This window comes from Cygnus olor, chromosome 20 (assembly GCF_009769625.2).
Source record: "Cygnus olor isolate bCygOlo1 chromosome 20, bCygOlo1.pri.v2, whole genome shotgun sequence".
Classification (NCBI taxonomy): domain Eukaryota; kingdom Metazoa; phylum Chordata; class Aves; order Anseriformes; family Anatidae; genus Cygnus; species Cygnus olor.
The window spans coordinates 6,393,096-6,419,369 of NC_049188.1; the positions used below are offsets into that span (position 1 = coordinate 6,393,096).

At 58.3% G+C, this 26,274-nt stretch overlaps 2 protein-coding genes and 1 long non-coding RNA gene across 7 annotated transcripts; 1 reads left to right on the forward strand and 2 right to left on the reverse strand.

The window, feature by feature from the left end:
* Nucleotides 1-812: 812 nt before the first annotated feature.
* On the reverse strand, nucleotides 813-6,185 carry TLCD2 (TLC domain containing 2). Its single transcript, XM_040532572.1, has 4 exons — nucleotides 4,892-6,185; nucleotides 4,342-4,424; nucleotides 3,612-3,694; nucleotides 813-2,214 (listed from the first exon to the last, which is right to left on the reverse strand). Exons 1-4 carry the CDS (start codon nucleotides 5,071-5,073, stop codon nucleotides 1,837-1,839), a joined length of 726 nt encoding a protein of 241 aa, XP_040388506.1. The 5' UTR covers nucleotides 5,074-6,185; the 3' UTR covers nucleotides 813-1,836.
* Nucleotides 6,186-7,710: 1,525 nt separating this feature from the next.
* On the reverse strand, nucleotides 7,711-26,132 carry LOC121057865. Of its 3 annotated transcripts, XR_005813994.1 has the most exons (4): nucleotides 24,641-24,757; nucleotides 23,128-23,183; nucleotides 22,085-22,398; nucleotides 7,711-7,721 (listed from the first exon to the last, which is right to left on the reverse strand). It is a non-coding gene; the product is annotated as an uncharacterized LOC121057865 (long non-coding RNA). The 3 variants fall into 3 exon arrangements; XR_005813993.1 differs by lacking the exons at nucleotides 7,711-7,721; nucleotides 24,641-24,757 and adding an exon at nucleotides 25,982-26,132 and having other exon boundaries at nucleotides 22,000-22,398; XR_005813992.1 differs by lacking the exon at nucleotides 7,711-7,721 and having other exon boundaries at nucleotides 22,000-22,398; nucleotides 24,641-24,763.
* Nucleotides 11,086-19,714, forward strand: LOC121057861 (apoptosis-inducing factor 3-like). Of its 3 annotated transcripts, none has more exons than XM_040532570.1 (19): nucleotides 11,086-11,264; nucleotides 11,615-11,739; nucleotides 12,088-12,205; nucleotides 12,414-12,523; nucleotides 12,609-12,718; nucleotides 13,424-13,468; nucleotides 13,550-13,631; nucleotides 13,767-13,879; nucleotides 14,303-14,389; nucleotides 14,755-14,846; nucleotides 15,070-15,200; nucleotides 15,776-15,891; nucleotides 16,338-16,409; nucleotides 16,742-16,805; nucleotides 17,275-17,351; nucleotides 17,433-17,550; nucleotides 18,207-18,305; nucleotides 18,739-18,814; nucleotides 18,891-19,322. In XM_040532570.1, exons 3-19 carry the CDS (start codon nucleotides 12,132-12,134, stop codon nucleotides 19,084-19,086), a joined length of 1,662 nt encoding a protein of 553 aa, XP_040388504.1. In that variant the 5' UTR covers nucleotides 11,086-11,264; nucleotides 11,615-11,739; nucleotides 12,088-12,131; the 3' UTR covers nucleotides 19,087-19,322. The 3 variants fall into 3 exon arrangements, with proteins under 3 accessions (XP_040388504.1, XP_040388503.1, XP_040388505.1); XM_040532571.1 differs by lacking the exons at nucleotides 11,615-11,739; nucleotides 18,891-19,322 and adding exons at nucleotides 19,346-19,450; nucleotides 19,570-19,714 and having other exon boundaries at nucleotides 11,090-11,264; XM_040532569.1 differs by lacking the exon at nucleotides 11,615-11,739.
* Nucleotides 26,133-26,274: the final 142 nt, after the last annotated feature.

Sequence of the window (26,274 nt, forward strand, 5' to 3'; positions counted from 1 at the left end):
CACTGGCGGGCAGCTCTGAGAGGTGTGCGGCCATGTAACCACCACCCACAGTGACATGTCGCCGGGTAGGTGCTTGCAGCACCTGCAAGCGCCACTAATAGCATAAACAGCTTTGGCCACACATTGTTCTCTGGCCTCCCCCTACCCACATGCATTGTTCGTCTGTGTGTGTCCATGCCCGTATTTCCCTCCTCAAAACAGATGCTGCCTGCTCCTAGCAGTGTGTGGCCCCTTGTTTCAGCCCGTCCCTCAAACCAGATTTACAAATAACCTTCTACCTCGAGATTTTGAGGTAAAAGGTTATTTGCCACGCATACAGCACAACAGATCCAGTGCATTTCTAAAAACAAATACACAACCCTGACTGGGGTAGTCCTGCTCTTCTAGGTGGTGCTGGGCTGTTGGGAAGAGTTCAGTGTGTGGGAATAAGTGGGGGAAAAGGAAAAGTGTGAGCGTGTGTGTGTGTGTTAAAACTTCCAATTCCTTGTTCCAGGAAAGCTTGAGGTACATGCACAGCAAATTGCAAGGCTCCTTCTTGCTTTGCCGCAACCAGCATCAGGAACAAGAGCAGCAAAGCCATGAGATCCATACCCCGCGTGCAAGTGCCCCACAGCCTGCCCTGTTTCACAGCAGGCACTTTCCTCACCCCGCGGGTTACAAATGCCTGCAACCCTTCCCAGGTGCCAGCCTGCAGAAAGTGCACCCTTCCCTCGCCTCGGGGAGCTTTCGCAGGAACAGGAGAAACCTCAATCTTCCTCCATAGAAAGGAGAGGGAGCAAAAATCCCTGGAGAGGTAGTCTGGGCCAGTGTACGGTATATATTTTTACTCTGGAGCAAGGAGATACAGGATAGGAAGCCAGTGCTGAGCAGTGACACCCCTGGAGCAGGCTGGAATGCAGAGTCCCTTTTTCCCCGCTAAGCCTCTTCCCCTTAAGCTGTTTCATTTGCAGCCATTTATTAAAAACTTGTGTTAATAAGAGCTCGTGCTGCTGGGTAAAGACCATTACACTGCGCTCTGCAGCAGGACTTTTCATTCCTAATAGATGCCAAATCTGGCCCATCTGAAAAAGCCTCATTATGTGGGAAGTGACCGTCACATAGCATCCTGGCACACAATTCGTGCTCTCCCACACACATTTATGGGGAATTTAAAAGGTCTGGGAACAAAACAACACTGGAAAAGTTCCAGTTGTCAGGAGAAGTCAGCAGCCGGTCCCCGAGCACAGTTCTGCTGCTCCACTGCTTCCATCCCAGAACCTGCAGCAGGCAGCATCTGACACACACAGCCTAAGCCTCTCCCTCCACTACCCACCTGGGACAATCTCCTTGGGGAGGACTCATGAGTGCAGGATTTGGCTTTTACTGGCCCTGGCCTTGAGGGTGAAGCCTTGGAGCCTCTCTAGCCTGGTGCTCCCATGGGAAGTGTCAGAGACAGCACAGGGCTGAGTGCAGCGTCCCTGGGGCGTTGGGATGCTGCAGGGTGCAGCTCCAAAAGGTTTATAAACACGCGATGGTGTTTGGATGTCCAGAAGAGCAGCAGGGAAATGATGCACCCTACTCCCTTCTCATCTCAGCAGTGCTTTGAGGAGCTGTGAGAGCCCTTGGAGCTTCTCTGAGCAGCTCTGGGTCATTCGACCACGTCATCCGAAGTGCCCCAGTGCCTGGTCTGTGAGCACCTTCTCTGCCCAGGATCCACAGCCACAAGCCCAGAAGCTCTGTCAGTGCAGCCCCTCCAAGTGAGACACTGAAATAGCCATGCTCAATCTCCACAGCTCTCTGCTGTCCTCATCCACGGGCTCACGGCTGCTCATCCCCCGGGGCCTGCGGGGAAGGGGGCTATTTCTCCTTCTCCCGCTGCACGTCCCGGCTGGACTTGAAGAAGTCACTACGCAGCAGGCGGTAGAAGAGGATGATGTTCATGGGCATCATGATTGCCATGCCCACCATGCCCACAGTGTACGTTGCCAGGGGCACGTGCTGCCGGTTGAGGAGCAGCCAGCGTGTCATCCAGGCCAGCGTGGTGATGCGAAACACCACGTAGGTGCCCAGGTTGACGATGCTGTTGAGGCGGTAGCAGGTGGTGTGCACCAGGTCGGCCATGAGCAGGATCTGCCGCAGGTGGAGGAAGATGGAGTTGATCTCCACCAGTAAGGCCACGAAGGCAAAGCCCATGTATTGATGGAGCAGCACCGCAATACCAAAGCAGACAATCACCTGGGAGGAGAAAGAAGAGAGGCTGAGCCCGGGTGCTGGTTGCTCTCAGTTGCTGCAAGCCAGAGCCCTTCATGTTTGGGCACAGCATGAAGCAGAGCTGGAAACAGTTGTCACGCCAGAGCCAAACCGCTGGTCATCACTCCACTCATCTCTGCAGTTTTGCAGCCTCAGGCACGAGATAAGGTCTCTCCATCGCTGCATGAAACCTGAGTGTGTGTTGTTTTTTTCCCCAGAAAAAAAGAAGAAGGAAACAATTCTATAAACCCCAGGACGAAAGAGGAAACTGAACAGGCAGACCTAACCCTGCTTTTGTGGCCTGGGGAGCGCAGCTGGTGGTGCCATAGCAGGTCGTTCTGCACACAGCCGACAACATCGGCAGGGAGGGAGATGCCTAGCCCAGGGCCACGGCTGCTGCTGGCTCAGGGATTCTCCCCAGGACAGGCACACTGCAAGAATTAAGTGGCTTTGGTACATGAGAGCCCCGTGGCCACCTCTCAGGGAGCTCTGGGATACCCCAGAGGGACTGTGGGGGCTGAGTGGGTACAATCCTGCCCCACACCCTCCCTGCCATGACCGGCTCTGCCTGTCCGTGCCCTACCATGCTCAGACCTTTCTGCAGTTTATACCCTTAATGCTGTTATTTGTATTGGCTCTCTAATAAGATTATCTGCTTGCTAAATCACTGTCTTGGCCTGAATTAGCTCTATTGTGCAGATGACCTTTTGACTCGTGAACAGTAGCCAGCAGAGCTGCAGGGCTGAAAATCGCTTTCTCCGGCACGGTCCCACTGCCACCCCTTCTGTCCCCCAGGCCCTGCAGAGCCCCGTGCCTCCTCTGCAACCTGCTGGAAAATAGGCTCAGCTGCTCAGCTGCACGGTGCCATCCCCCTGTCCTGCAGCGTGTGCAGTGCTTGGGCACCCAGACAGCAGAGGCAAGTAAGGAGAAATCCACACTGGGTGTGGAGAGGAGCAGAGGGAGGCAGAGAGCACTGATGTGAGGCTCCTGCATCACGGCTGCCCACAGCCACCCCAGCCCGATGGCCAGAGCTTTGACCCAAATGAGAGCACCCCGGGCAGGACCCAGGAGCAGGAGGTGGAAGGAGGAGATGTTTGGGGTGTGCGGCCCTTCCTGTGGCTGCTCAGGTGGCCGAGAGCCGGCAGGAGCTGAGATGCTCGCTGGTGCCAACGGGGACACCTGGGTCATGCCTGTCTGTGCCAGGGGTACGGATCAGCCCCCCCCCCCCCGAACATTAAAGGTGAGGCTGTGGCTCGGACCACTCAGGTCCCACAAGCACCAGGGTCTGTCCCCACCTCGCCACCTCCCTCGTGATGAGCGGGGCACTCCTCAGACCCGCTGCCACCCAGCGCTGCGCCCCGGGGAGCAGCCGGCGGACTCACCACAGAGTGATGGAAGAGCAGCTCCCAGGACTGGTGAAGTTTCTGATTGCACAGCATGTCCACGAAGTCTTCCAGGAAATACCCTGGGGACAGAGAGGCTGTAAGCAAGGAAGGGGGGGGGGCAATATGTGGGGGCCCCCCAGCGGGCTCAGTACCTGACTGGCCACGAGGGCAGCACTCGGCGCCTTACCCCTGTTTCCACCCCAGGATCGGATCCCACCCCACATCCTTGCAGCCCTTCACAGCTACAGGATTTGCTGCCACCGAAGCAACCCCACGTTGGTGTTTTAGGTAGTTAAATCTCCTTGCTGAGCTGCGGCAATGCTGGGAAGCCTGTGAGCACTGACCACACAGCTAGTGACAGACCAACAAGGTGACAAGGAGGGGGACAGGCTACACGCAGCCACAGGACTCAAAACTTCTGGCCTCTGTGCTAGCGAGTTCAGCATAAGGCTGTAGGGGGATCTGCGCTGACCACATATTTGGGCACTTTTAGGATGCTCCAAGCCCTGGCTGTCCAACGAGGATGGTGGCGGGCAGCCTGGTGCCCAGTACCTCCCGGCTGCGGGTGCCGTGGGACAGAAAGGAGCCACTGTCTTTGCCAAGAATAAGACGATTGTCTGGGGTGCCTGAGACGTCGCTGCCCACGACGTGGCACCGTCAGGCACCGACGGGCCCCTGGGGACCCCCGGGGACAAAGCAGGGGGCAGCCCACTCCCCCCAGCCTCACCTACAGACACGGCCACCAGGCTGTGCGCCCCGGGCGGGTGCGTGCCCACCAGGTCCTCGTGCAGCCCAGGGTAGAGGTAGAACCTGCGGGGAGAGGGGCTGCGAGTGCTGGGCAGTGCTTCTGCCCCCCTCGTTCCCTTCCAGCGTCCTCGGTGCCCACCTGGTGCTGCTCACCCCCCCGGCACCCTCCTGTTTCCCTTGTCCCCCCCGTGGCCACGCTGTCCTCCCACTCCCCCCCCTCCCCAGAGCTTCCCTGTCCCCTGCTACCCCAACATCCCCTTGTACCCCTCACTCCCTCCGTCCCTCAGCACCCCACATGCTCCACTCCCCCAAGCCCCCCCCCAGCATCCCATCCACCCCCTCCCCAAGCCCCCCAGCATCCCCTAACACCCCAATCCCCCCTTCCACATACCCAAACCCCCTCGGTGCTTCCCTCCCTGCGCTTCAGCCTCAAGTTCCCATCGGGGTCCCTGGACAGCCCAGTTGTCCCGTGTCCCCCCAAACCCCTGGGTGCCCCCCCCCATCCCCCTGGGTACCCCAGTGCCGCTCACCCCAGCAGCGCCCCGCCGCCGCTGAGCACGCTGTGTGCCAACGACGTCCAGATGTTTCGCCACTTCCAGCGGTTGCGCCGAGCCGAAGGAGGCGGCGGCACCAAGCGCTCCAAGCCCCGGTTCAACAAGCCGAAAGCGGCGAAGGAACCGGCCACCAGCAGCAACCCCGCACCGACAGCCATGGGCAACCCTCAGCTCCCCATGGGGCACCCACGGGAGCTCCACGACCGCTCCGCCTCGCCCCAACCAGCACCGCCCCGGGCACCGGCACCGCCCCGGCAGCACCGGGCACCGCCTCGCCCCGTGGCCCCGTTGTCTTGGGGCCAGCCCTGGGCATCGCCATTGCTCGGTTGGGAAAGGCAGAAGGGGGGGGGGGATGCAGCCAGCAGCGGTCCCGAGGGTGCTGGGGGGGCTGCGGGAGCCCCCCTCCCGTGCTGCTGTGGGTTTCCACTTCCATGGACGTGCAGGGGCTGTCCTTCCTCGCAGTGCATGACTCAGGAAGAGGGAGGAATGAGAAAGGAGGCCCCTGGGGTGTGTGTCAGCTGCCCGTGGCATCCGTTCATTGGAAACGGCTGCAGGCATTGCAGTGAAAGTGCGGGGCAGGGTGTCCCAACACTGTGGGGTGTCCCGACACCGTGGGGACACCTTCCTTGTCCCCCCCGAGGGCTCTTCTCCAGCTCAGTGGCACTGGGTGGCTGAACACCCCTCCTCTGTGGTGCTGCGGTTGGGGTGTTTTGCCCCAAAACATCCCCAGTGCCTGCTGCTGGTGAGGCTCTTGCACCATTGGGATGTGCTGGGGGCACAGCCCTCACCCTGGGTATGGATCCACAGGATCCCTGCAAGCACACACCAACAATTCTGGCTGCAGGTTAAATGAACAACAAGGTCCAAAACCATGCTGTGCCCACCACGCTCTTGTCCTCCACCCCCCTGTCCCGTGTCTGCTCCTGAGAGCAGCTCCCCAGTGTCTGGACACCCCAGCTCTGTGGGTCTGGGGGGACTCAGGGTCGTGTGCCCCCAATTTCTTCAGTTCCATCCTACCGCGGCGCTGCTTTTCCTGCTTGCCCGTCACTTGATCGCTCCCGTGTTGCTCTTTGATGTCTCCACCAGAAGCGCGGATGCTGCCCAGACCGCGTGTCGCTCCTGCAGACGGGATGAGTCACCGCGTACACACCGATTAATGTCAGAGGCTGCCTCCTCTTTGAGGTATTAATTTGGGATGAAATCTTCTTCTTTCTCTTCGCTTGAACAGGAACATGCGGAGCCTGAGCTCTCAGTCACTGCCCTCTCTGGGGTAATGCACGCTGAAACAGCAACAAGCGATACGCTGATGGGAGAGACGTTGCAGAGGGGAGAGATTAAATCAGAGCCAAAAGAGAGGGGTGAGATAGTCCCCGCTGATAGCAAAGCAGCTGCTCATGCTGCAGAGATTTGCCTAAAAGCCAGGAAAAGCAACCTAATTTCATAGCCGTTAAGTGCTGGGGAGACGTCGCCTGAAGTAATCCACAGCCCCGACTGCTGGGGGGATTATAAATAACCCCGTGTATTAGGACTGGAGGGATCAGGGCTAATCAGTTACCGAGAGGGCCAAACGGAGACGATCCTGCTTGGCGTAAGAGATGCAGAGGGAAGGGTGCGCAGCCTGTGCCCAGCCACAGCCGGAGACGTGCCGGGCTGCCCAGGGCAGCGGGCAGGAAAATCGTTTGGTGCCTAATGGCGCTATAAAATGGCAGAGAGACGATTCCTGATGAAAGTCATCTGCGGTGTCTTAGCCGCAGAAATCTTGACTGTCCCTTTCCGTGGCGACAGGAATACTTAAAATGCTTCTGGGCACTGGAGAGCTTTTACCGGCCACTTGCACAGGGGAGGAATTTAAGCCGTGATTAATTGAGCCTCTGGTTCGGCGGCTTAGATCCCGCTGCTGGAGCACCACCAGCAGCTGCACACTTTCTATCTTTTGGTTACTTTGGACCCAGATTTTACGCAACTATTCCAGGACTTGCCATCGGGCATGCTCTCCTAGAATCCTTCTTTTGGGCTTTTTCCCCTTTCCTTCCAACCCGTGCAGCGATGGCGCTAACCAGGGGATGGATTTAGGGATGGAGGGACGGTTCTAGGGGTTTTAGGGATGGAGGGGGTGACAAACAGGTCCCCTGACACCAGCCCCAGCCCCAAATCCCCTCCGTGCCCAGGCTGCAGGGCCAGGCTCGTCCCAGGGCAGGAGGGGAGCGCTCCGGCACCGCTGCCACAAGAGGTCCCCGCACGCTCGCTGAAGAGCCAGGGAGGGCGACCCGCTCGGAAAGGGCCTCTGCAGCCACACCTTATTTGGAGATATTGCCTTTTTCACCCCATTTTCGAGAAGTTTTCCAGCAGCTCCCAAAAGGCGGCGTTGGGTGCAGGGATGCAGCCCGGTGGCTGCTCCCAGCCGGGCAGGGGCTCCCTCCGGGTGTCAGCAAGGATGTGCCCGGCCCATAACTCCATCATCCCATAACGTGGCATCCCATAACACTGTGGGGACGCAGCTCGTCCCCTAGCAGAGACTCCACAACAGCCGAAGTGTAAAGCAAGGGTGCGGCACTGTTTTTAATAGCCTGAATAACTTTTTTCTCTCTCTCACAATTCAGCGTTTCCCTGCAGCACATCTGGGACAGATAAAACCGTTTTCCCCAAAACAGCCCCGGCAGTTTGCTGATAATGGCCAACATGAACTCTGCCAGATGAACTGTGTCCTCTCCCAGATGCCGTTCCTGGATGGGGGTGCGGGTGCCTGCAGGTCACCCCACAAGGAGCCGTGCTTTGGCAGCTCCACCACCCCTTACCCAGCACCGTTCTGCTCCCAAACATCGCCTGGGGCTTGCTGCAGCCAGCAGATGTGGGAGCTTGTGACACGCAAAGTCCTTCTGGCTCAAATCCTGCTCCTGCTTTTGGGAAGTCTTGCTCCCTTCACCCACCTCTCTCCAGCCAGGGAGGCGGAAAGCCCATCTGCTCATCTAACGCCAGACCTGGCTCACACATCACATAGTCTGAGATCTCAAAGCCAATCAAGCAGCTTGACTTCCAAATTTTAATCAGTTGTCTTCTTCATCCCTCTCTAAAGTGCATCACGACTCTGCTAGGCCGTAGGAAGTCAGACGATACAGAGAAGCTCTGCTCTATATATCCGGGTTTTTATTCAGAAAGTCAGTGAACTCCTAGCTTATGAAAGGACCTACTGTGAGAAACATGCCGCACGTGGCAAAGCATGCCCAAGAGCTGCAGAGGTAGCTGTGGAGAGCGCTGAAATCAATGCAAACTCCAGCATCTGCCCCTTCCAGCTAGGAACACCTTCCTGGTTAACCACCGATCCCAGGACTTGGTCTTGGGTGGCAAGGAGCTCGTCTGGCTTTGCACCACAACCCATCTACGCTCACCCTGCTCAAGCCCGAGGGGGGAAAACTCTCCCTGCCCTCCCCAGGCTCTGAGCAGCCCTGAATGCATCCTGCTGTCACCGATCCTTTCTGAGACCATCCCTTGAACAACGCAGAATCTCCTGGAAGCTCAGCTTCCTTCTTTCCTGATGGTGAACGGTGAGACGCGGGGCCAGGTGTCTGCTGCCCAGCCTATAACCCATTCCTCGCCACGGCCAGACATGAACGCTCAGGAAGAATATATGAAACAGCACATATATACTCTGTAAACAGCATACATATACTCTATAAGCAAATTAATTCCCTCTAAATATTTCCTTTTCCATGTCTCCTTCCCCTGTGGGATAAACATGTTTTTTCTATCTGGTTTACCGTGCTCAAGCTTAAGTCATTTCTGACAGATATTGATGTGCTTGCTGGCTACATTATGAGGTATTTATGACCCCGTGCTTTCTGCAATTCAGACAGGTTCAGAATGAGCCTTGAAAGGTGGAAGTACGTCTCAGAGCCCTACACCCCTCTGTGCAGCATTGCTTGTTGCTGAGCCCACATGATTGCTCCTGCATTACGAATAGAAGTACTGGAGCTTCACAGCTCCTGCTGCTGCTGGCTCCGCAGCTGGGCACGGGGTAGGTTCCCTCCTGAATTCTCTCATTATTAATATCACAAACCAAGCTGTTCTGAGAGCGGTGTCCCATTAATCATTTTAGCTCTGCTGCTTTCTTCACTTTGCTTCCTCTTTCTGCGCCTGAGCATTCTTCAGCGACGCTGGGCTCTGTGCAATGCACTGCTAAAATCTACAGCTCTGCTAAGGCAGGGAGGGAACAACCTGAGCAAGCTGGGGGCAAGGACACATCTGCCAGCCACAGCTGCATTACAGAAGGACAGAACGTGCTGCACTGGCTGAGGGTGGTATGGGCTTGAAAGCAGAGCCCCCCCATTACATTTTCACCTGGGCTTGAATATTCCAGAGTGCTGGCAACACTGGATAGACATAATAAAAGTGAGGATATCTAATAAAAAGTGAAGACAGCTTGCCAGGATTGTCCTAGGACTGCTGATGACCACTTGAGCTCTGCTCACGTTTCAGAGCACTGCATCATTTCTCTCTCTCCCTTTATTTCTACCTCCGATCCTGCTGCGTTTTACAAGCAAAGGTCTTCACCATGCTGAGCATCCGGCTCTGCATTACTTAGCAAAGGACCAAAAGATGCTTACAGAGCATCTTACTGAAAACCTGCCTCTGCTAGCACCCCATTCCCTGAATCCCTCGAGGGCCTATTGCATGTTCCTAGGTGTGAGCTGTCAGAGCGGCATGCAGCATCCTGCAGCAAACCCAAACCTCCCCCTTACACTCAGTGCCCTTCCTAACTTTCAGAACAGGGTGGGATCTCTTTGCCATCACCTTTGCCCTTATCAGAAGTGGGGGTTTTGTTTTGCAGAAGTCCTTCCTGGAATGCTGGGCTGCATCCAACAGCTGGATCGGACACTCAGCCCTGCAGTGCCAAAGCCACCCAAAGCACAGCAATGGTTCCCACCTGGCTCCCTCCGAAGCCTCACGCCACTGCTTGCCTTCGTACCTTCCACTTTGCTGGTGCACTGCAGCTTTCATCCCCGAGCAAATGCTTTCCAGCAATTTCTGCTGAGTCAGAGAATGCCTCCACGAGGGCTGCTGCTTCTCCACGTGGGAATGCGCTCCTAGGGAATAATTACAGAGAGTTTAAACAGGGACGTGCAGTAGCCAAATTGCTTCACACTCAGGCGCCTGGCCAGCAAGGCAAAACCCAAAGCTGCTTGTTAGCACTGTAAGAAAATACTCTGCACCTGCGCCCACTGTGGGCGTACACCACCCGTGGGCTAAGAGCACTGCTGGCATCACAGCGTCCCAGGGCTGAAACGAGTGCTTACAGCTTGCTTACAGCTCTGTGGGTCCGACAAAGTGAGCCACTCTGCAGGCAGCGGGGCGTACGCTGACCGAGCATCCATGTCCATGTCCTCTTCTTGCAGCCATGCCCATGACAGGGTTTGGGAAAGTTTTCATTCCCCTCTGGTGCTGGATTTCAGAGCATGCTGCACGGCAGAAAGCTGCTTCCCAACGCTCCGCTTCTGCAAGAGGAATGATGGCAACATGCTGCTAGGGACTTGTCCCCCCTCTAAATTTCGAGACGTATTTAAAGGTTTTGAAACATCTTGACTGTGAAATAGAGATAAGAACTGGAGTAGACACAAACAGTGTAGGCGTCACTCCCATTTTTTGCAACTCCCACCCTCCTGCAAAAATAGCACAGTCAGCAGCATGCCACCCTGCAATCCACGCGGACACGGCAGTGGTGGGACAGGGTGCCTGGACGTCCGCAGACCGAAATGTACCCATGCAGGAGCAGAGCAGGAACACGGGGCATTTGCAGAGATGCTGAACACTTCGTGCTCCCTTAAAATCAATGGGAGATAGAGAGGATCTGCCTTAAAACAAACACAGATTAATTAATTTTAAAAGTTGTAGAAATGTATAAGTAGTAGTATCCAAAGTGTGGCAAAAATACCGTGCACTGAGCTAGAGCACTTCCCATCAAGAAAGAGCAGAGGTATTTCTGCATTGACTCAGTTTCTCTTTCTGAACTGCATCTCACATGACGCACCTCGCCTCCAAACCACACCTACCCTATAATTCATAAGTGCCCTTAATTCTTTTGCAAGCTGTTTGTAAATCTGAATTTAAAAAAATAAATAAATAAAAAGAAAACAAACAACGTTAATGAAGCACGGAGTGATTGCAGAAATCAGATAAACTGTGGCCCTGCTGCCGCCTGCCAACTGAGAATGTTGTGCAAGGCTGGGAGAGCATCGCCCAGCGTGGGCTGGGGGGAGCTGGGTTTGGGGAGAGTCTTACAGACGGGGAAGGGACTCACAGACGCTGGTGGCAGCTTTCAACAGGGGCAAACATTGAGTCCCTGCAGCAGCACCCTGTGAGTATCCGTTGAAGCCTTTCCTTGGGTTCGGGGCGGTAATGCGTGAATTTCCCAATGTCTTGGTGTCAGCAGTGAAATTCCTGCTGTATATTGCGCACCTGCTATTCAAAATGTGCCCCACATTTCCCCTCCGTCTCCATTTTTTTCCTTTTTTTTCCCCTCCAAAATGGAGAGGAAAATCTCTAAACATGCAGCAGACTTTCTTCTAAGCTAAAGCAGGGGCAGACTTCTTGATTACTAAAGCAGGGGCAGCGCTAAGAACCAAGTTTTTCAGCTCCTTTTTAGCCTGGGAGACACCCTGGACAGGGATTGTTGCCTTTTTTTTTTTTTTTTAATTTCTTCTCCAGTTAGCGCAAATACTATCTGAGCACCAGCACTGAAGAGGTTTCAGAGGTACTGAGGCAATTCTGCAGACCCCAGGCCAGAGCATCTGCAGGCTGCATCAGCAGTGTCTTGCCCTGACTCAACTACCGTAAATGATTTTAAATAATTTTATTTGTTTATGACACAACTATTGTGAATCATGCTTGCTAGCTTGCTTGCCCTGTGCTTGAGCTCAGTTTAATGGGATGCAGGGCTGTCACCTGAAAATGAGAAGTGGGTTAAGTCAGTGAAAAAAATGTCAAAGGAATGGGCTTTGGGTTTGGAGACGAAATAAAAAATGGGGAAAACGTGTGTTTTCTGCCAGTCATGGCTCTTTTTTTTTTTTTTTTTTCTGCTGCACCATGAGTGTGGGACCCCCGAAGTAGTGGTAGCCCTACTTTTTGTTGTGGGATTTTGCTGTGATGGCACAAATGTGCCTCGATGCTGTTGCCTTCAGGGGAGACAGCAAGGACAGACGCCAACCCCTTCCGCCACTTACCCATGGCCACCGGTATGGATGGTGATGACACCGTCACCGCCGAGGTCTGCAATGAAGCTGACATTGGCGATGGAGAGTGAGTACCCTGGGGGGAAGCTGAGGCCCAGCCTGCCGCCATGAGCCACGCAGGCCGCAGGGCTGACATTGCCACCACAATGGCTGCCAAGCTGGAGGCAGCCATGTTGGTGGCCGCCATGTTAGTGGTTGAGGGAGCACCACGATGGCCATGAGGGGCTGAGCCCTGGCTCCCCACCATAGCACCCACCTTTCTGCCTCTCCTGCAGGCTCTGTGAGGTGATGGTGGCTGGCCACCCGGTGCTGCTGGTGAGGAACAAGAAGGAGTTCAGCGCCCTCGGCAGTAGGTGCCCACACTATGGTGCTCCACTCAGCAAAGGTAACGTTTGTGCTGGGTGGTGGGGAGAAGCCATGCTGGGAAGGCTGGCTGTCACCAAACAGTTGTGGGGGCTTTTCTGTTGCAGGAGTCTTGAGGGGGCACAGGCTGCGCTGCCCCTGGCATGGAGCCTGCTTTAACATCAAAACAGGAGATATTGAGGAATACCCTTCTCTGGACTGTCTTCCCTGCTTTAAGGTGACGTGTCGTCCTCCCAGCTTGGCCTATGTCCTCTGTGCCACCCACAAGTTCCTGACACTGACCATGGCTCCATGGTCCCTATCACACAAAGATACACATAGGATGATTTCCTGGGATCATGTAACACTCTCCTAAAGCTCCTTTCAATCAAAGGTGATGCCATACATTCACAGCCAGCACAGCTCTTTTTTGGAAAGGAAAAAAGGGATTTACACCTCTTCCTGAGTGCCCCTGGGAGGAAGAGAAAAACTTGTGAGCTCCTGCAGCATCAATGGGTGCTCACTTGACATTCAAGATCCCTATGGGTCACTCTTGGTGTGTCAGAGATGGTTGTCCTCCAACATTCAGCTCAATGGAGTAGGTCCATGAACTTCTGTGGATACTGATCCTCCTCCTTAGAGCTGGACTCCATTATCCAGATTTGGCCTACAGGTCCCCAACTTTGCATCCTAGACCCTTTCTCATTCAGGCCCCGGGCTGCAGGATAGCCCACTGTTAGCAGGATCCCCATTAACAGCAGCCCTAGGACCTGCCCAAGCTCTTAAGCCCTGCCCAAGCTCTTAAGCCCTGCCCAAGCTCTTAAGTCACCATGGGGCCAGAAAGCATGGCGCAGCAAAGCCCACTCGATTAGAACCTCACAGGAAAGATCCTATCACCACCCCATGAGTGCAGTGCTTAAATACTCTTCTTTCACCCCTTCAGGTAACAGTGGAAGAAGGAAAGGTGTTTGTTACAGCAAAAAAGAAGGTACTGACCTTACCTGCTGCTGCTAAGCACAATCAGCACCGTGAGCTAGGTACAATTTCATTATCTCTCACTTTATTCTAGGATCTCGAAAGTGGCGTGAGGGTGAAGGACACAAGCAAACGGTGTCTTCTCAACCGGACCACAGCGCTGCTCCTTGGGGGAGGTAAGTGAAGTGGTCTGTACCATGCCCTCCCCACATATACTGTGAGCTGCCAGTCTTGTCTCTGGGGAGGAGCTGCCTTCTCCCTCCTTGTTCCATAGTGATGTGTAATAGGGCTGAGATGAGCATCTCTTGTAGGTGTGGCTGCCCTGGTCTGTGCAGAGACACTTCGCCAAGAGGGCTTTACTGGCAGGATCATCATGGCCACCAAAGAGAAACATGCTCCATATGACAAGTCCAGACTGATCAAGGTTTGTCTGCAAGAAGAGCAGGACCATGCCCGGGTACTATATGTGAATTAAGGGCATGGCCCACACTCATCACTGGACTGAGCAATCAAATGATCCATTCTGGCAGGGCAGCAGGACTGCTGTGAGGCAAGGAAAAGGGCTATAATTTCCATCTAACGTTTCACTTTTTCCTCCCAGAAACTCTTTGATCAGAGCCTACCACAGGCTAGTGGTTTTATCCCCTTTGGCTGAGTTCTTCCCACTAGAGGTCGAGTGGATATTTTTGAGGGAGTACAGGAAAATGACGGGGATGGGGCAATACTAGCAGCTGTGATTTACTAGTTCAGAATTTGCATCTTATGCAAACTTCGTTCCTAGTAAACACTGCAAGAGTACTGCTGGCTGTAAGAAGTGCTTTGTGTCATATTTCTGCTTTGTTTCCAGGAAATGACCATGAAAGCTGAGGACCTCTACCTAAGGAAACCCGAATTCCTCAGTGCTCGTGACATAGAGCTCTGGACAGAGAAAGAGGTGCAGGAGCAGCTGAGATCAGTCCTCAGTGGGTGGCTCTGTTCCTGCCATGGGGAGGGGAAGCCCACGCTTCCAGGCATAGTGCTACATTTCCAGAATGTGGGGCTCTGCTTAGGTACACGTTATCTTCTGGGATGGTGCTCCAAGGCCAGTGCTAGGGACTGTGTGCATGCTGGAATGCTGTCACAGAGATAAGGGGCTCCTAAAGCCTAACACCTGTGGGAACTGAAAAACTTCTACGGCTCCCCAGCATTCCTCATTACCTGGGTGTCTAGAAATAGGACAGGCAGTCAGAAGGGACCGATATGGCAGGACACCAGAGGGCCAGAGGTGCCTCCCTGATCTTTGCATGCTTTTGTCTGCAGGCAGTGTTGGTGGATTTCCAGAAGCAGAAGGTCCACTTTAAGGATGGATCCTCTCAGAAGTACAATCAGCTGCTCATTGCAACAGGCAGCCAGTGAGTATATAAAGCATTTGCCGCATGCACAATTTTTGCCAGAAGACGGGTCAACGCTGGGAGCTTGGAGCTCTTCTAGAGACGTGGAAGGGAGTGGTTATGAGATGACATAGGACAAGATGGGATCAGATGGCCAAGAGACTGCATGAGTTTGTGTGCTCCCTCCTTAGCCTTCCAGCTTCATTTATGATCATGAGACATACCTGGATTTTCTCTCTCTCAGCTCCAGCTTCCTCAAAGTCCCAGGTGCAGACCTGCAGAACGTATGTCATCTCCAAACCCCAGAAGACTCTAGCAAGATCTTAGAGCTGGCAGCTGGGAGGAATGTGGTGGTCGTAGGAGCTTCATTCATAGGTAAAAGGCTGGAGTGACAATCAGGTCATGGAAGATTGGGCCTTGAAACCCACTGCTGCTGTGTGTGCAGATTGCCTAGGGCCCTCAGGGAAGGGACAGCCATTCACTGCCTGCCTTGTCACCAGAGTCCTATAGCTGGGAGTGTGTGAATTACACAACACAACAACTCTTTCCTCTGATAGCCAGAAACTTTGAGCTATCCAGGTCCAGGAAATGTATACAGAGGGAGATGTGCCCTGTGAAAAGGTCACTGTCCTTCCGAGGAGCAGGACTTCCCCAAAGCATTGGGAAAGTGAGGGGGTAAGGCACAGAAAATGAGCTATTTGGTAAAGAACCAGGAGCTGTTCTTTGTATTTCCTAATATCTGGGTCCATAGTGCAAGAGAACAAAGAATATGGGAGGTGGGGAGGGTGGGGTGTTAAATACATCAGCCCAGAAATGCAGAGAAGAGCAGTTAAACATTGGCAATACATCAGATTTGTTCTCTTCATCTGGAAGAGGAAAAGATTTCCAAGGAGGAGAGTGCAGGTTCCTGCTTGCAGCAGACTTACCTTGGACATGCCCTTCACTTGCAGGAATGGAGGCAGCTGCCTTCCTCTCAGACAAGGCTGCTGCTGTCTCAGTGGTGGAAAAAGACGAGTTCCCTTTCCAGAAAACGCTGGGTCCTCAGGTCGGAGGCGTTTGCATGAAGGTTAGGAAAATGTGGTGCTGATTTCTAGGATGGAGAACATGTGCTATCTAAATAGCCTTGTTATCCACGACAAGCTGGGAAATCCAGCCATTGCTCTGAGTCACAGCCCTGCGTGCCTAGCCGCCCTTCTGACAGCTCACTGAGGGAGCTGTGCACACACGGCTGGCCCCAGCCTCTCACACACACCTCACATTTCCCAGCTTGACTCCATCCCCAAGCCCCATCTCACGCCAGGCCTACCTCACGCACTGGTCCTGACTGGGAGAGCAGAGCAAAGCCAGGCTTCCAGCACGCCTTGTGCCAGCTGGGGAAGCAAATGAAACCTCTCTGCTGCCTGGAGCAGCAGCTAAGCCGCTTGCCTGCCTGGGTTTTGGCTGGATGCTGCTGCTTTTACCAGCCTGGAATTTCCTAGTGAATACTCAAACTAGCTTCCTTTTTCTTTTCAGATGCTGCAGAATAAAGGGGTGAAGTTTTACACGAAAACAGAACTCTGTGAGCTGAAAGGGAAGGATGGAAAGGTCAGCCATGCTGCTGTGATCCCTGAACTGCTAATTTTAGCCTCCCCCCATCAACAGAGGTGTATCCCAGTGCCTATGTCTAGGCTTTCTCATCCCATGCCTAGACCCTCGTGTTTCTTTTCATTAAGCACAAGCCTAGGCTCAAAGGGTACCAGTATGCCATCAGGGGCAACAACTTGATTTTCTGTTACATTCCTGGCAACACACATTAGCTGGACAAGGTGATCTGAACCCGTGAACGAAGAAAGAGAGCACAGAATGAGGCAGCAGGGAGGCTGTGGGAATTAGGACAGATTTTAACACTTTGTTAATGATTTTTGCTTCTCTCCTAGGTCACAGAGGCCATTATTGCCAGCGGAGAAAAACTACCTGCAGATGTGGTGGTGCTGGGGATAGGTAAGCGACCCCAGCTGGGAGAGGGAGGCAGGTTTGGAAATGGGGAGAACAGCCAGCAAATCCCAGTTTAACCCTTCCCAGGATACCATTCCCTGCAGTCTTTTTCCCACTCTGCCATCATCCAATCCTTCCTTTTGGCCCCAAATCACCTGAAGAAAGTCAGCAGCCCATGAGTAATCACTCGGCAGGAGGAAAGGAGCTACTTGTGGTCTCGGCGTGACTTTGGCACGCTTGTTGAGCTCTGTAGGTCACTGCTGTGTTATCAGAGCGTGCTTTGTTCTGGGGCCTGGTTTTATTGTTGCTGGGTTAGGTCAGCACCAGCCCAACCGCTGGTCACTGCCGTGAGCGGCTCTGGTCTGAGCAGGCTGAACAGGCACCAAAGGTACATGCTCGCTGTAGGGCCATGGCCAAGTTTCCTCCCTGCTTTTGCAGACCTTTGCTGCATTTGTCCTTGCTCCTTTCCCTGCAGGGGCGTTTCCCAACTCTGCATTTCTGAAGGGCACCTCCATCGCCAGAGACAGCAGCGGTGCCATCCTGGTGGATCTGGTAAGTGCCAGCTGAGTATCTGTGGTCTGTGCTGAATCCCTTCTCTCTCATCGTTGCACTAATTGTTTTTTGTCCCATTAGTACATGCAGACCAACATCCCCAATGTCTTTGCTGCGGGGGACGTGGTCTCCTTTCCTGTAGCGCTGCTCAACGGGGAGTGCTCCAGCATCCATCACCAACAGGTGGCCGAGGCCCACGGTGAGACAGTGCGGCACCTTGCTTTCCAGCTCCCTCACAAATGGGTACCGAGGAAATAGAATCAGAAACATTAAGGTTGGAAAAGATCTTCAAGATCATCTGGTCCAACCATTACCCAACACCAATGTCACCACCAAACCATGTCCCTAAGCACCACGTCCAACCTTTCCTTGAACACCCCCAGGGACGGTGACTCCACCACCTCCCTGGGCAACCCGTCCCAGTGCCTGACTGCTCTTTCTGAGAAGAAATGAGGCAGAAGGGACAACAAGATAACAAGATGTAAGGGGCACTGCCTGCCAGCTACCCAGGCTCAACCTGGGCAGGAAGGGTTTGTGGCCCAGACAGAAGCCCAACTTAGCTAGGCAGCACTGCAGGTACACTAATCTGAGAGCAGGAGCCTGGCTTTTCAGAAACAGCTTACACAAAGACAGTCCTGGGGTGAAAGAGGAGAGAAATACCTCTTCAGGCACTTTCTGGCCCACTCTTTGGGGAGTCCAGACACAGACACGGTGCAGCTGCACATCAGCTCTTAGCAGGAATGATTGGAGGCCCCAGGAAGCCAGAGCAGAACATGGTGTTGAGATGAGCAGGCTTAAGATTCAGCAGCTTCTCAAAGCACCAACAAAAATGTTTACCCTGCTGGTCCACCACAGGTTCCATTGCTGCCTTTAACATGCTGAAGAAACTGAAGGAGTTGCACACTGTCCCCTTCTTCTGGACCACAATGCTTGGGAAAAGCATCCACTACGCAGGTAGGACGGGGCAGAGATGCAAAGAGCTGAACCGCTTCCTAGCGGAGCTGCTCATCCACCAGCTGGGCCCAGGGCTTGTAAACACGCAGCCCTTATCCAGGCTGTGGGAAAGGGGCAGTTGTGGAGTTTACCTGAAACAGCTCAAGCTTTGGAGTAGTGGGGTTAGGAATCCTGTCTGAGCCCTGTGCCAGCAGGATACTCAGAGCTCTTGGGTTTTGCTGGTCTCCAGTGGCTTGGAGGTCACGAAGGAGGAAGATTTTTCCCTGTTCAAGTCAAGCAGGGTCTTGGGGTCATGACTCTGGGTCAGTTCTGCCTGACCAGAGCCTCCACGGCTGCTCCTGTGCTCCTACCTGCACTGGTGGTGGCACTGCGGTGGGGTGGGCGGCAGCTGCTGACCCAGGGCTCCCTGACCAGCTGCAGCGATCTCCTGCAGGCTGCGGGAAGGGATTCACAGACACCATTGTGAAGGGCAGCTTGGAGCAACAGAAGTTCCTGGTTTTTTACATCAGGTGAGTGAATCCACAGCCAGTCTGTGCCCCGACACGGCACCGCTCTGGAAACAGGGCACTGTCCTCTCCCTCACAGCCCGCAGAGCCTCCTGCAGCGGGGACATGGCTGCACATCACCCTCCCGTGGCTGCGCACTGCAGGCAGCTGCCAGCCTGCGAACCAGCAGGGAGACGATTTCAGAGCAAAACAAGCAGGGCAGGCACGGAGAAGAGGCTGAGCTTCCAGCACCTTCCACGGGAGATCTGACAAAAGCCACGCTGCCCCATAACTGAAATGGGAGAAGCCAGCACTGGGATGGAGACACCATCCAGGCTGGGAGCCTGGGACACGTTCCCCTCTCCCTCTGCCCCCAGACTTGGTGCCCAGCCCCAGCAGCACCCGGGAGATCTGCCACAAGTCCTCGGGCACCCCGTGGCACCGGCCACCCTTCCCTGAGCCTCCTGAAGCACATCTGGCCTCAGGGTGGCAGGGGGATGCTGCCCCGCCGAGTTATTTGCGCTGAGATCCACGTCCTTCTGCTTTCTCTTTCAGGGATGGTTTCGTGACTGCAGCTGCCAGCCTGAACTGTGACCCCATGGTGTCTCTGATTGCAGAAGTTTTATACTTGGGGAAACGAATCTCTAAAGAAGAAGCAGAGTAAGTGGCACCCCGAGCAGCCCAGCTCTGCGCTGCCTTCCCCGTGCCAGCAGAGAGCCCCTCGAGACACAAAGCTGAGGGGAGTTACTGCCATTCCCAAACACGCCTCTCATTTGCAGGGCCTGTGATATCAACCAAATACCCTCGCTGACAGAAACCTGAGCTTCGTACGTGCACTGCCACAGGGGGCACGGCATCAACCAAGGGTTACGGCTCAACCTTCTCCCATCCTAGAGCAAGAGAAATAAAGTAAAACGGATCTGGTGCCCGCATTTTGTGTTTGCAGACAGCCCTTGGCTGCTCTTTGCATGCTGGGGCAAAACGGAGCCGCACTTTCCTCTCTCTTCTAGCTGGGGATCTGCCGGGCTGGCCGAGAGCAGGCTGCCCATGTCCTGGGATCAGAGCAAGCAGCAGAGACCACACGTTCACAGATCCACCAGCTCCAGCAGCCCCTCCTGCTCCTCCGGCTCGCTGCTGGCAGGGAGCTTTCATTGAGCACACCGGTCATGCTGACCTTCTGCTTTGCAAAAGCACATTTTCCCAGCAAGGGGAGCTCTGACTGAGGCAAGCTGCTCCCACAGCTGGGAAGCGGAGAGTCAGCGCGCAGGAACTCACGCCAAATACCTTACCCCTAAGGACAGAGGGCTGCGAGCCGACCTTTGAGTGAGCAGCACCTGCTGGCATTGCTACAGAGGGCTTGAATATTGCATTAGCTGCCGCAACGAGCGCTTCCCACCCCCTTGCAGCAGCCAGCCCCTGGCAAACCCCAGCCCCGCGTGGCATCCCCACGCCCGCCGTGTCCGCGAACGCTGGAGGAGTTGGGCAGACGCTGCAGGAAACACACGGCCTCGGTGCCGGAGGAAAGAGTTGGTAGATTTTGCAAGGCACCAGCGAGCAAGCCTGTGCTTTCTACAGGAAGCACTGCACTTACTCACCGGTCACATGGCGCTTCGCAGGAGGAAGGGTAAGCCCTGAGAATCTAGCAAGTTCCCGCAGGGACACTTTGTCAGCCTGAAATCCCTCTGCTTTTACATTAAATGCGGGTTAACCGTAGCAGGGCCCAGCCCGTTTGCTTAGCAGGTGAGATGCTGTAACGCCATTTGTGTGTTAAATTGTGTTAAACACAAACCTGCACTCCGGCACCTCCTGACATAGAAAGCTGACCCGAAATACAGCGGTTTTACGTTCCTGACCTCAGGGGGCTTGGTGCTGCTGCTGCTCAGGGCAATTCTCTACCCTGAAACAGCCACAACTTCCCAGGGAAAGAGCCGGATTTCGGTAGAGCACATCAGTCCTTCAGGATGACAGGAGGAAGCAGCAAAGCCAAACACTCACCGTGTGCTGAGACACCCTGCTGCAACGCATGGGAGGGGGGCACAGCCCAGGAGCTTCTCCTCCTTGCCCTCGGGCTGCCCTGAATACTCACACCATTCATTTTACCACCCTTGGTGCACCGCAGGGCGTGCTGAGCAGGTGCCAGCTCTTTCAGATGAGCTTGAAGCAGCTGGGGTGGAAGAGCCCGGCTCGTCTCAAGCCAGAGGTGTGCTTCCATCCCCACCCAAGGGTGCTCAGCCACCCTGTTCTCTCCCGCTGACAGTGACCCCAAGGAAACTTGGCTTCTTGTAGCCACCAACAAGCGCACACCGAGCACAGCAGCTTTTAATCAGAACGAAGGACGCTGTGACAACAGATTTTTTTCCACTTAGGTGCCAAAATTCGGTAGCGGCCCTGCTGTGGGCACCCAGCCTGTTGAAACCGTGCAGCCTTATTTCAGCACAAGGCCATTTCCCCTTGGCACAGGTGCCCTGCACCCTGCGGGAGAGGCCACCTCCGGCAGCGCAGAGGCTCCCAGGAGTCCACGCTGGGCTCACCCATGGACATTTCACCCAGCACCGAGGCACGGGGCGAGATGCGCTGGGGAAAGGGTGACTGGGGAGCTGTGTAAGGCCAAAGGAGAGTCTCCATTGCCACAGAGCAGCTTCCAGGTCCCCTTCAGGGGTTCTTCTCCACCTCTGCCCAACAGAGAAGCAGAGCCTGGACCACTGATGAACCAAAAAGGTTTCATCCAGACCCCTCCCGGGCTTCCACCCCGACTCTGCATGCAGCTCAAGCAGAGAGGGCGCAGCACAGCAGTGCCCAGCCTGCACCCCAAATACCTGAGGCCCCGGTGCTGCCCGGGGGGCTGGCAGCAGGCGGGCACCCAGCCCGGGGTGGCCGTTCCCCGAGCAGCCATCTGGGGCCATGCGTGACTCGGCCCTGAGTCAGCCGCTCCACGCAGCCCAGCCCCCGGCACACCCAGCCACGAAAGGGCAGCGCGAGCCAGCTCCAGCCCGCTGCCGGGCTTCTTGCGAGGGTAATCTCGCTGCCGTGCCACTCCTACGGCATGACTCCGCAGGTCAGCCCCGTGTGGCATCAGCCAGGGACAGCTCCGATGCCACCACCCCTCCCTGCCACCCCCCCCCCGGGGACAGCTCGCGGTCTGCAGCTGCCACCAGGCAGGTCCTGAGCCCGGGCATCCCGCAGGTAACAAACTCCCTACAAACGAGCTGTTGAGGAAAACAGAAAGTTTAATGTCTCTTTCAAAGCCTTCTCCAGCCGTCCCAGTTAAACGCCACCCCGCCGGCAGGCGGGGACCCCGCTCCCCATTGTACAGCCCCGTTACAGCTCCTCCAGCCACGGCTCTGCCTGGATGCTGCAAGGCGCGCTCTTCATCCCCGCCCTCCTCAGCCTCAGCTCTCGGAGGGGTCAATCCTCAGGACGCTGCTGATTTACTCATCCCGGTCTCTCGGGGCACAGGTGCAGCTGATGTGCAGCGCCTCGGTGACGAGAAGAGAGTGGCTACATTCAACAGTTCTTCAACTGGCAGCTTTAGCTACTAGAAGAGGACATAAAGCTTGCCACTGAAGAACTGGTGCTGGGTAGCCAGGAGCAGGGCAGCGGGGCGGCAGCTGGGGAAGGAAGAAAGGCATCAGGAACGGGACCAACACCGCAGGGATGCCGCCCAGCCCAGCCCCTCCTCTCACTCATCCCAAGACCCTGATCCCCCTAACGTCACCTTCACTCGCGGAGGGGACATCCCAGGGCCTCCCCACGCCCCAGAGGGCACGGAGGGGACGAGGAGGCAGCTCTGAGCTCCCCCCATCCCTCCTCTCCCCCACCCCAGAGCCCTCATCCGCCACCTTCGCTCTGAGGGGGACATCCCAGGGCTTCCCCCAGTCCCAGGGGACGCAGAGGCAGCTCCGAGCTCCCCCAGTCCCTCCTCTCCCCCATCCCAGAGCCCTGATCTGCCACCTTCACTCGGGGAGGGGACATCCCAGGGTCTCCCCCAGCCCCAGGGGACGCAGAGGCAGCTCCGAGCTGCCCCCCATCCCTCCTCTCCCCCACCCCAGGGTCTCCCCCAGCCCCAGGGGACACAGAGGCAGCTCCGAGCTCCCCCCATCCCTCCCCTCTCCGGAGACGGGAGCTGCAGCAGCTCCGGCACCCGCAGCCAGCCCCACAGCACGCGGGGATCCAAGGCCATCCCCGCTGGGAACCGAGCGATAAGGAAACCCGCTCCTGCCGCACCGCAACGGGTGGCGAGGACGGAGCCACCGCAGGGGCTCGGCCGCCGCCGTGGGGACGGGGACGACGGGGACGACGGCAGCAGGTACAGGTTACGGCATTCCCCGGCCGCTCACCTCAGGCATCCGGGCGCTGGCAGGGTCCCACCTGGCCGGGGGCCAGCCGCCGCCGCCTGCCAAGGAAGACACTTCGTCAGCCCGCCGCCGCCGAGCGCGCCCGGGGAATTCGGGGAGCGCAGGAGCCCTTCGGCGGCCTTCCCTGGGAGCCCCGGCCGCCCCCCTCCCCCGTTCTCTCTTCCTCCCCCCCCCCCTTCTAATTGGGGAAAAAAAAAAAATAAAAAAATCCCTTTTTCTGCTCCCCCCGGAGCCTGTCAGCGCCTCCCCAGCTGCGGGGCCGATTTTTGGGACTCTCCCAAGCGCTCGCGGACCTCCCAAGCAGCCGGCTCAGATTTGGGGGGAAAAACAGCGTGAATTTGGGGTCGGGACCACCCGGGGAACGCACCCCGCTCCCCCTCAGCATCCTCCCGCTGCCTCCCGTGTTTGACGCCCCCCCCCCCCCCAAAAAAAAAAAAACAAAAACATTTTGGGGCGCCCGGCTGCCCCCCACGGGGGGGGGAGCCCCGGGTGGGGGTCGGGGGGCGCTCACGGGCTGGGGGGGGGGGGAAGGGGGGCGGCGGCGGGGCCGGGGGGCGGCGGGGCCCGGCGGGGATGCCGCACATTCCTGGCGTGCCGGGTACATCTGGTCCGGATTCCAGCGCCGGTCCCGGCCCTGCTCCACCCCCGCCGGGGCCGTGAATCAGCACCGGGAAGGGGAAAACGGGGCGGGGGGGGGGGGGGGGGGGGGGGGGGGGTAAGGGAGGGGGAGGCCCGTACCGGCGTTACCGGGGAAGGGGTACGGGGGTCGTGCCGTTCCCCCATCCCCCCCCCCCCCCCCCGGACCGACAGAGACCCCCGGAGCCGTGAGGGCCCCCGGGGGAGCTCAGCCGGGCCCCCCTCCGGTACTAAACCCCGCTGTGCCCCCCGTGGAGCCCCCCGCCCGGTTGTACCGGGCCACCCCCCCTCCTCTCCAGCGCCCCCCCCTTACCGGTACCGGCACCCCAACGGGTCTCCCCCCCTCCCCCCCCCCAGCCCCACGGCAAAGCCGGTGCCTCCCCCCGCTCCCCCCAACCCGGGCATCCCGACGACCCCCCCCCGCCTTCCTCCTCCTCCTCCTCCGTTCCCCGGGATGCTCCGCTCCGTGCCCGCCGCCACCACCGGCCCCCGGGGCAAAGTCTGCCCCGCCCGGCCCCGGACTGAAGGTCACCCCCGGGGCCGGCCACAGCCCGGTACGGACCGGCCCCGCCCGCTGCCCCGCCCGCCCCACCGGGTCCCCCGGTACCGGGCACGGCGCCCCGGTACCGGCACCGACACCCCCACCCCCCCCCGTTACCCCCCTTCCGTTAAACCCCACCGGGGCGTTACGAGGCGGCCCCCGCGGAGCCCGGGACGGGACGGGACGGAGCGGAGCCCTCCCGCCTCCGCCCCCCCCCCCGGGGGAAGGTCACCTTCCCGGTACGGCACCGGGCGGGCACCGGGAACACCGGGCGGGCACCGGGGGCTCCCTAAAAACCCAGCCCCGGCGCGGACCCACCTGCGTGGCGCGGAGAGAGCCGGTCCCGGTGCCCCCGGTGCCACCGGCCCGGCCCGGCCCGGCCCGGCCCGGTCCACCTCCCCCCCCCCCCCCGGCTCCGCCGCCGCCGCCGCCGCCTCGGCCGGGCCCGGCCCGCGGAGCCATGACGCAGCCACCCACCGGCCCCGCCCCCGCCCCATCACCGCCCGGCCCCGCCCCTCTCCCGCCGCCCCCGCCCCCCAGCCAATAGGAGGCCGCCTCTGCCCGCCGCTCGGCCAATCGGCACGGAGAGCCGGCTCTCCGCCCCGCCCGCCCGGCTCGAGGTCGGTGCCGGCCGGCCCGGCGGTTGCCTAGGAAACGGGTGGGCCCTGCCGCCCGCCGCGGGGCACGCTGGGAGCTGTAGTGCGGCGCGGCGCTCCCGGCATGCCCCGCGTGCTGTGAGTTGGCATTTTCCAGAGGGCGAAGAGGCGGCGGGGGAGGGGAGAGGGGAGGGGGCTTAAAGGGCCCGGCGCTGCTCGGCCCCCGCGGGGCGCGGCGCTGGCCTGCCCCGGCCGCCCCCTCCCTCCGTGCCGGGGCGGCGCCTTTAAGGGCTGGCGCCGGCCGATTCCCAGAAGTTGCCCCAAGTCGGCAGCCAATCACAAGTGAGCGCCGGGGGCCGCCAGCCAATGGGAGCGCGGCGGGGGCGGGGCGGCACGAACCCGCCTGACCCCGCGGCTTGGCAGCGCGGCGCGATGACTGGACAAGTTCTTTAAAGGGGCCGCGCCCCCCCCGCGGGGCGACCCGAGCAGGGCCGGGCTCTGGCGCCCGCCGCGACCCCGCGGGAGGCCCCGGAGCCCTCCCCCAGTTCCAGCCCCGGCCGCCGCCAGGCGCCGAGCCGGGTCCGGGCGGTGCGGGCAGAGCGGCGCGGCCCCTTTAAGGCCGTCCCCTGCCCTTCGCCCCAGTAACAGCTGATTGCAGCGCGCGGGGGGGCGGCGGGCCAATGGACTGCCTGCACGTCCCGCCCACGTGACTCCCACGCGCCGCACGCGGCGCTGTCCGGCGGGAGCCTCCCGCCGCCTTAAAGGGGCCGCGCGGGGCGGAGGGAGAGGGGAGCCGGGACCGGCTGCGGGGCTGCTCCCGGTGCCCGGGGCGGCCTCCACGGGGCGGGCGGGGGCTGCGGGGCCCTGCGCGGCTCGGGGGGCGCCGGGACCAGGCAGCGCCCGGCTGCTCCGCTCGGGGCTGCTCCACCCCTCGCCTCGCAGCGTTCCCCTGCACCCAGCGCACGGGGCCACCGGAGGGGACCGGGCCCTGATCCGCTGAACGCCCGCGGGGAGCCCAGGGGCGGCCTCGCCCCGCGCCGCTCCCCCCCCCCCCCTCACTCACCTCCCGCCGGTGGGTCCACCCGGGGCCTCCCCCTGCGCGCGGGGCCCCCTTTAAGGCCGGCTGCCTCGGCGGCGCGGCCGGCTCCAGCTGACAGCCCGGGGGCGCCGGTGACGTCACGGTGACCTCAGCCAACCGCGTCACGCCGGCCGCCTGCCCATATATGGACGGGCTCTTGCGCAACACCCCCTCCCCTTACCCCCTCCAACCCCCTCCCCCGCCCCCCCCGGTTCCCCCCCCACCTCCTCCCGCCCCCCCCCCCCCCCCCTCCGGTGGCGGCCGCTGGGGGGAGCCCG

What these genes read in the sequence shown, in the direction of transcription:
- LOC121057861 (XM_040532570.1), top strand. Translation starts at nt 12,132, where the DNA reads ATGGCCACCGGTATGGATGGTGATGACACCGTCACCGCCGAGGTCTGC. An exon ending in TGGTGCTCCACTCAGCAAAG is followed by an intron (nt 12,524 to 12,608) that starts GTAACGTTTGTG and finishes TTTCTGTTGCAG; the next exon opens with GAGTCTTGAGGGGGCACAGG. An exon ending in GTGCCATCCTGGTGGATCTG is followed by an intron (nt 17,352 to 17,432) that starts GTAAGTGCCAGC and finishes TTGTCCCATTAG; the next exon opens with TACATGCAGACCAACATCCC.
- TLCD2 (XM_040532572.1), bottom strand. Translation starts at nt 5,073, where the DNA reads ATGGCTGTCGGTGCGGGGTTGCTGCTGGTGGCCGGTTCCTTCGCCGCT. An exon ending in GGCGGCGGGGCGCTGCTGGG is followed by an intron (nt 4,425 to 4,891) that starts GTGAGCGGCACT and finishes CTCTCCCCGCAG; the next exon opens with GTTCTACCTCTACCCTGGGC. An exon ending in CCTGGTGGCCGTGTCTGTAG is followed by an intron (nt 3,695 to 4,341) that starts GTGAGGCTGGGG and finishes CTCTGTCCCCAG; the next exon opens with GGTATTTCCTGGAAGACTTC.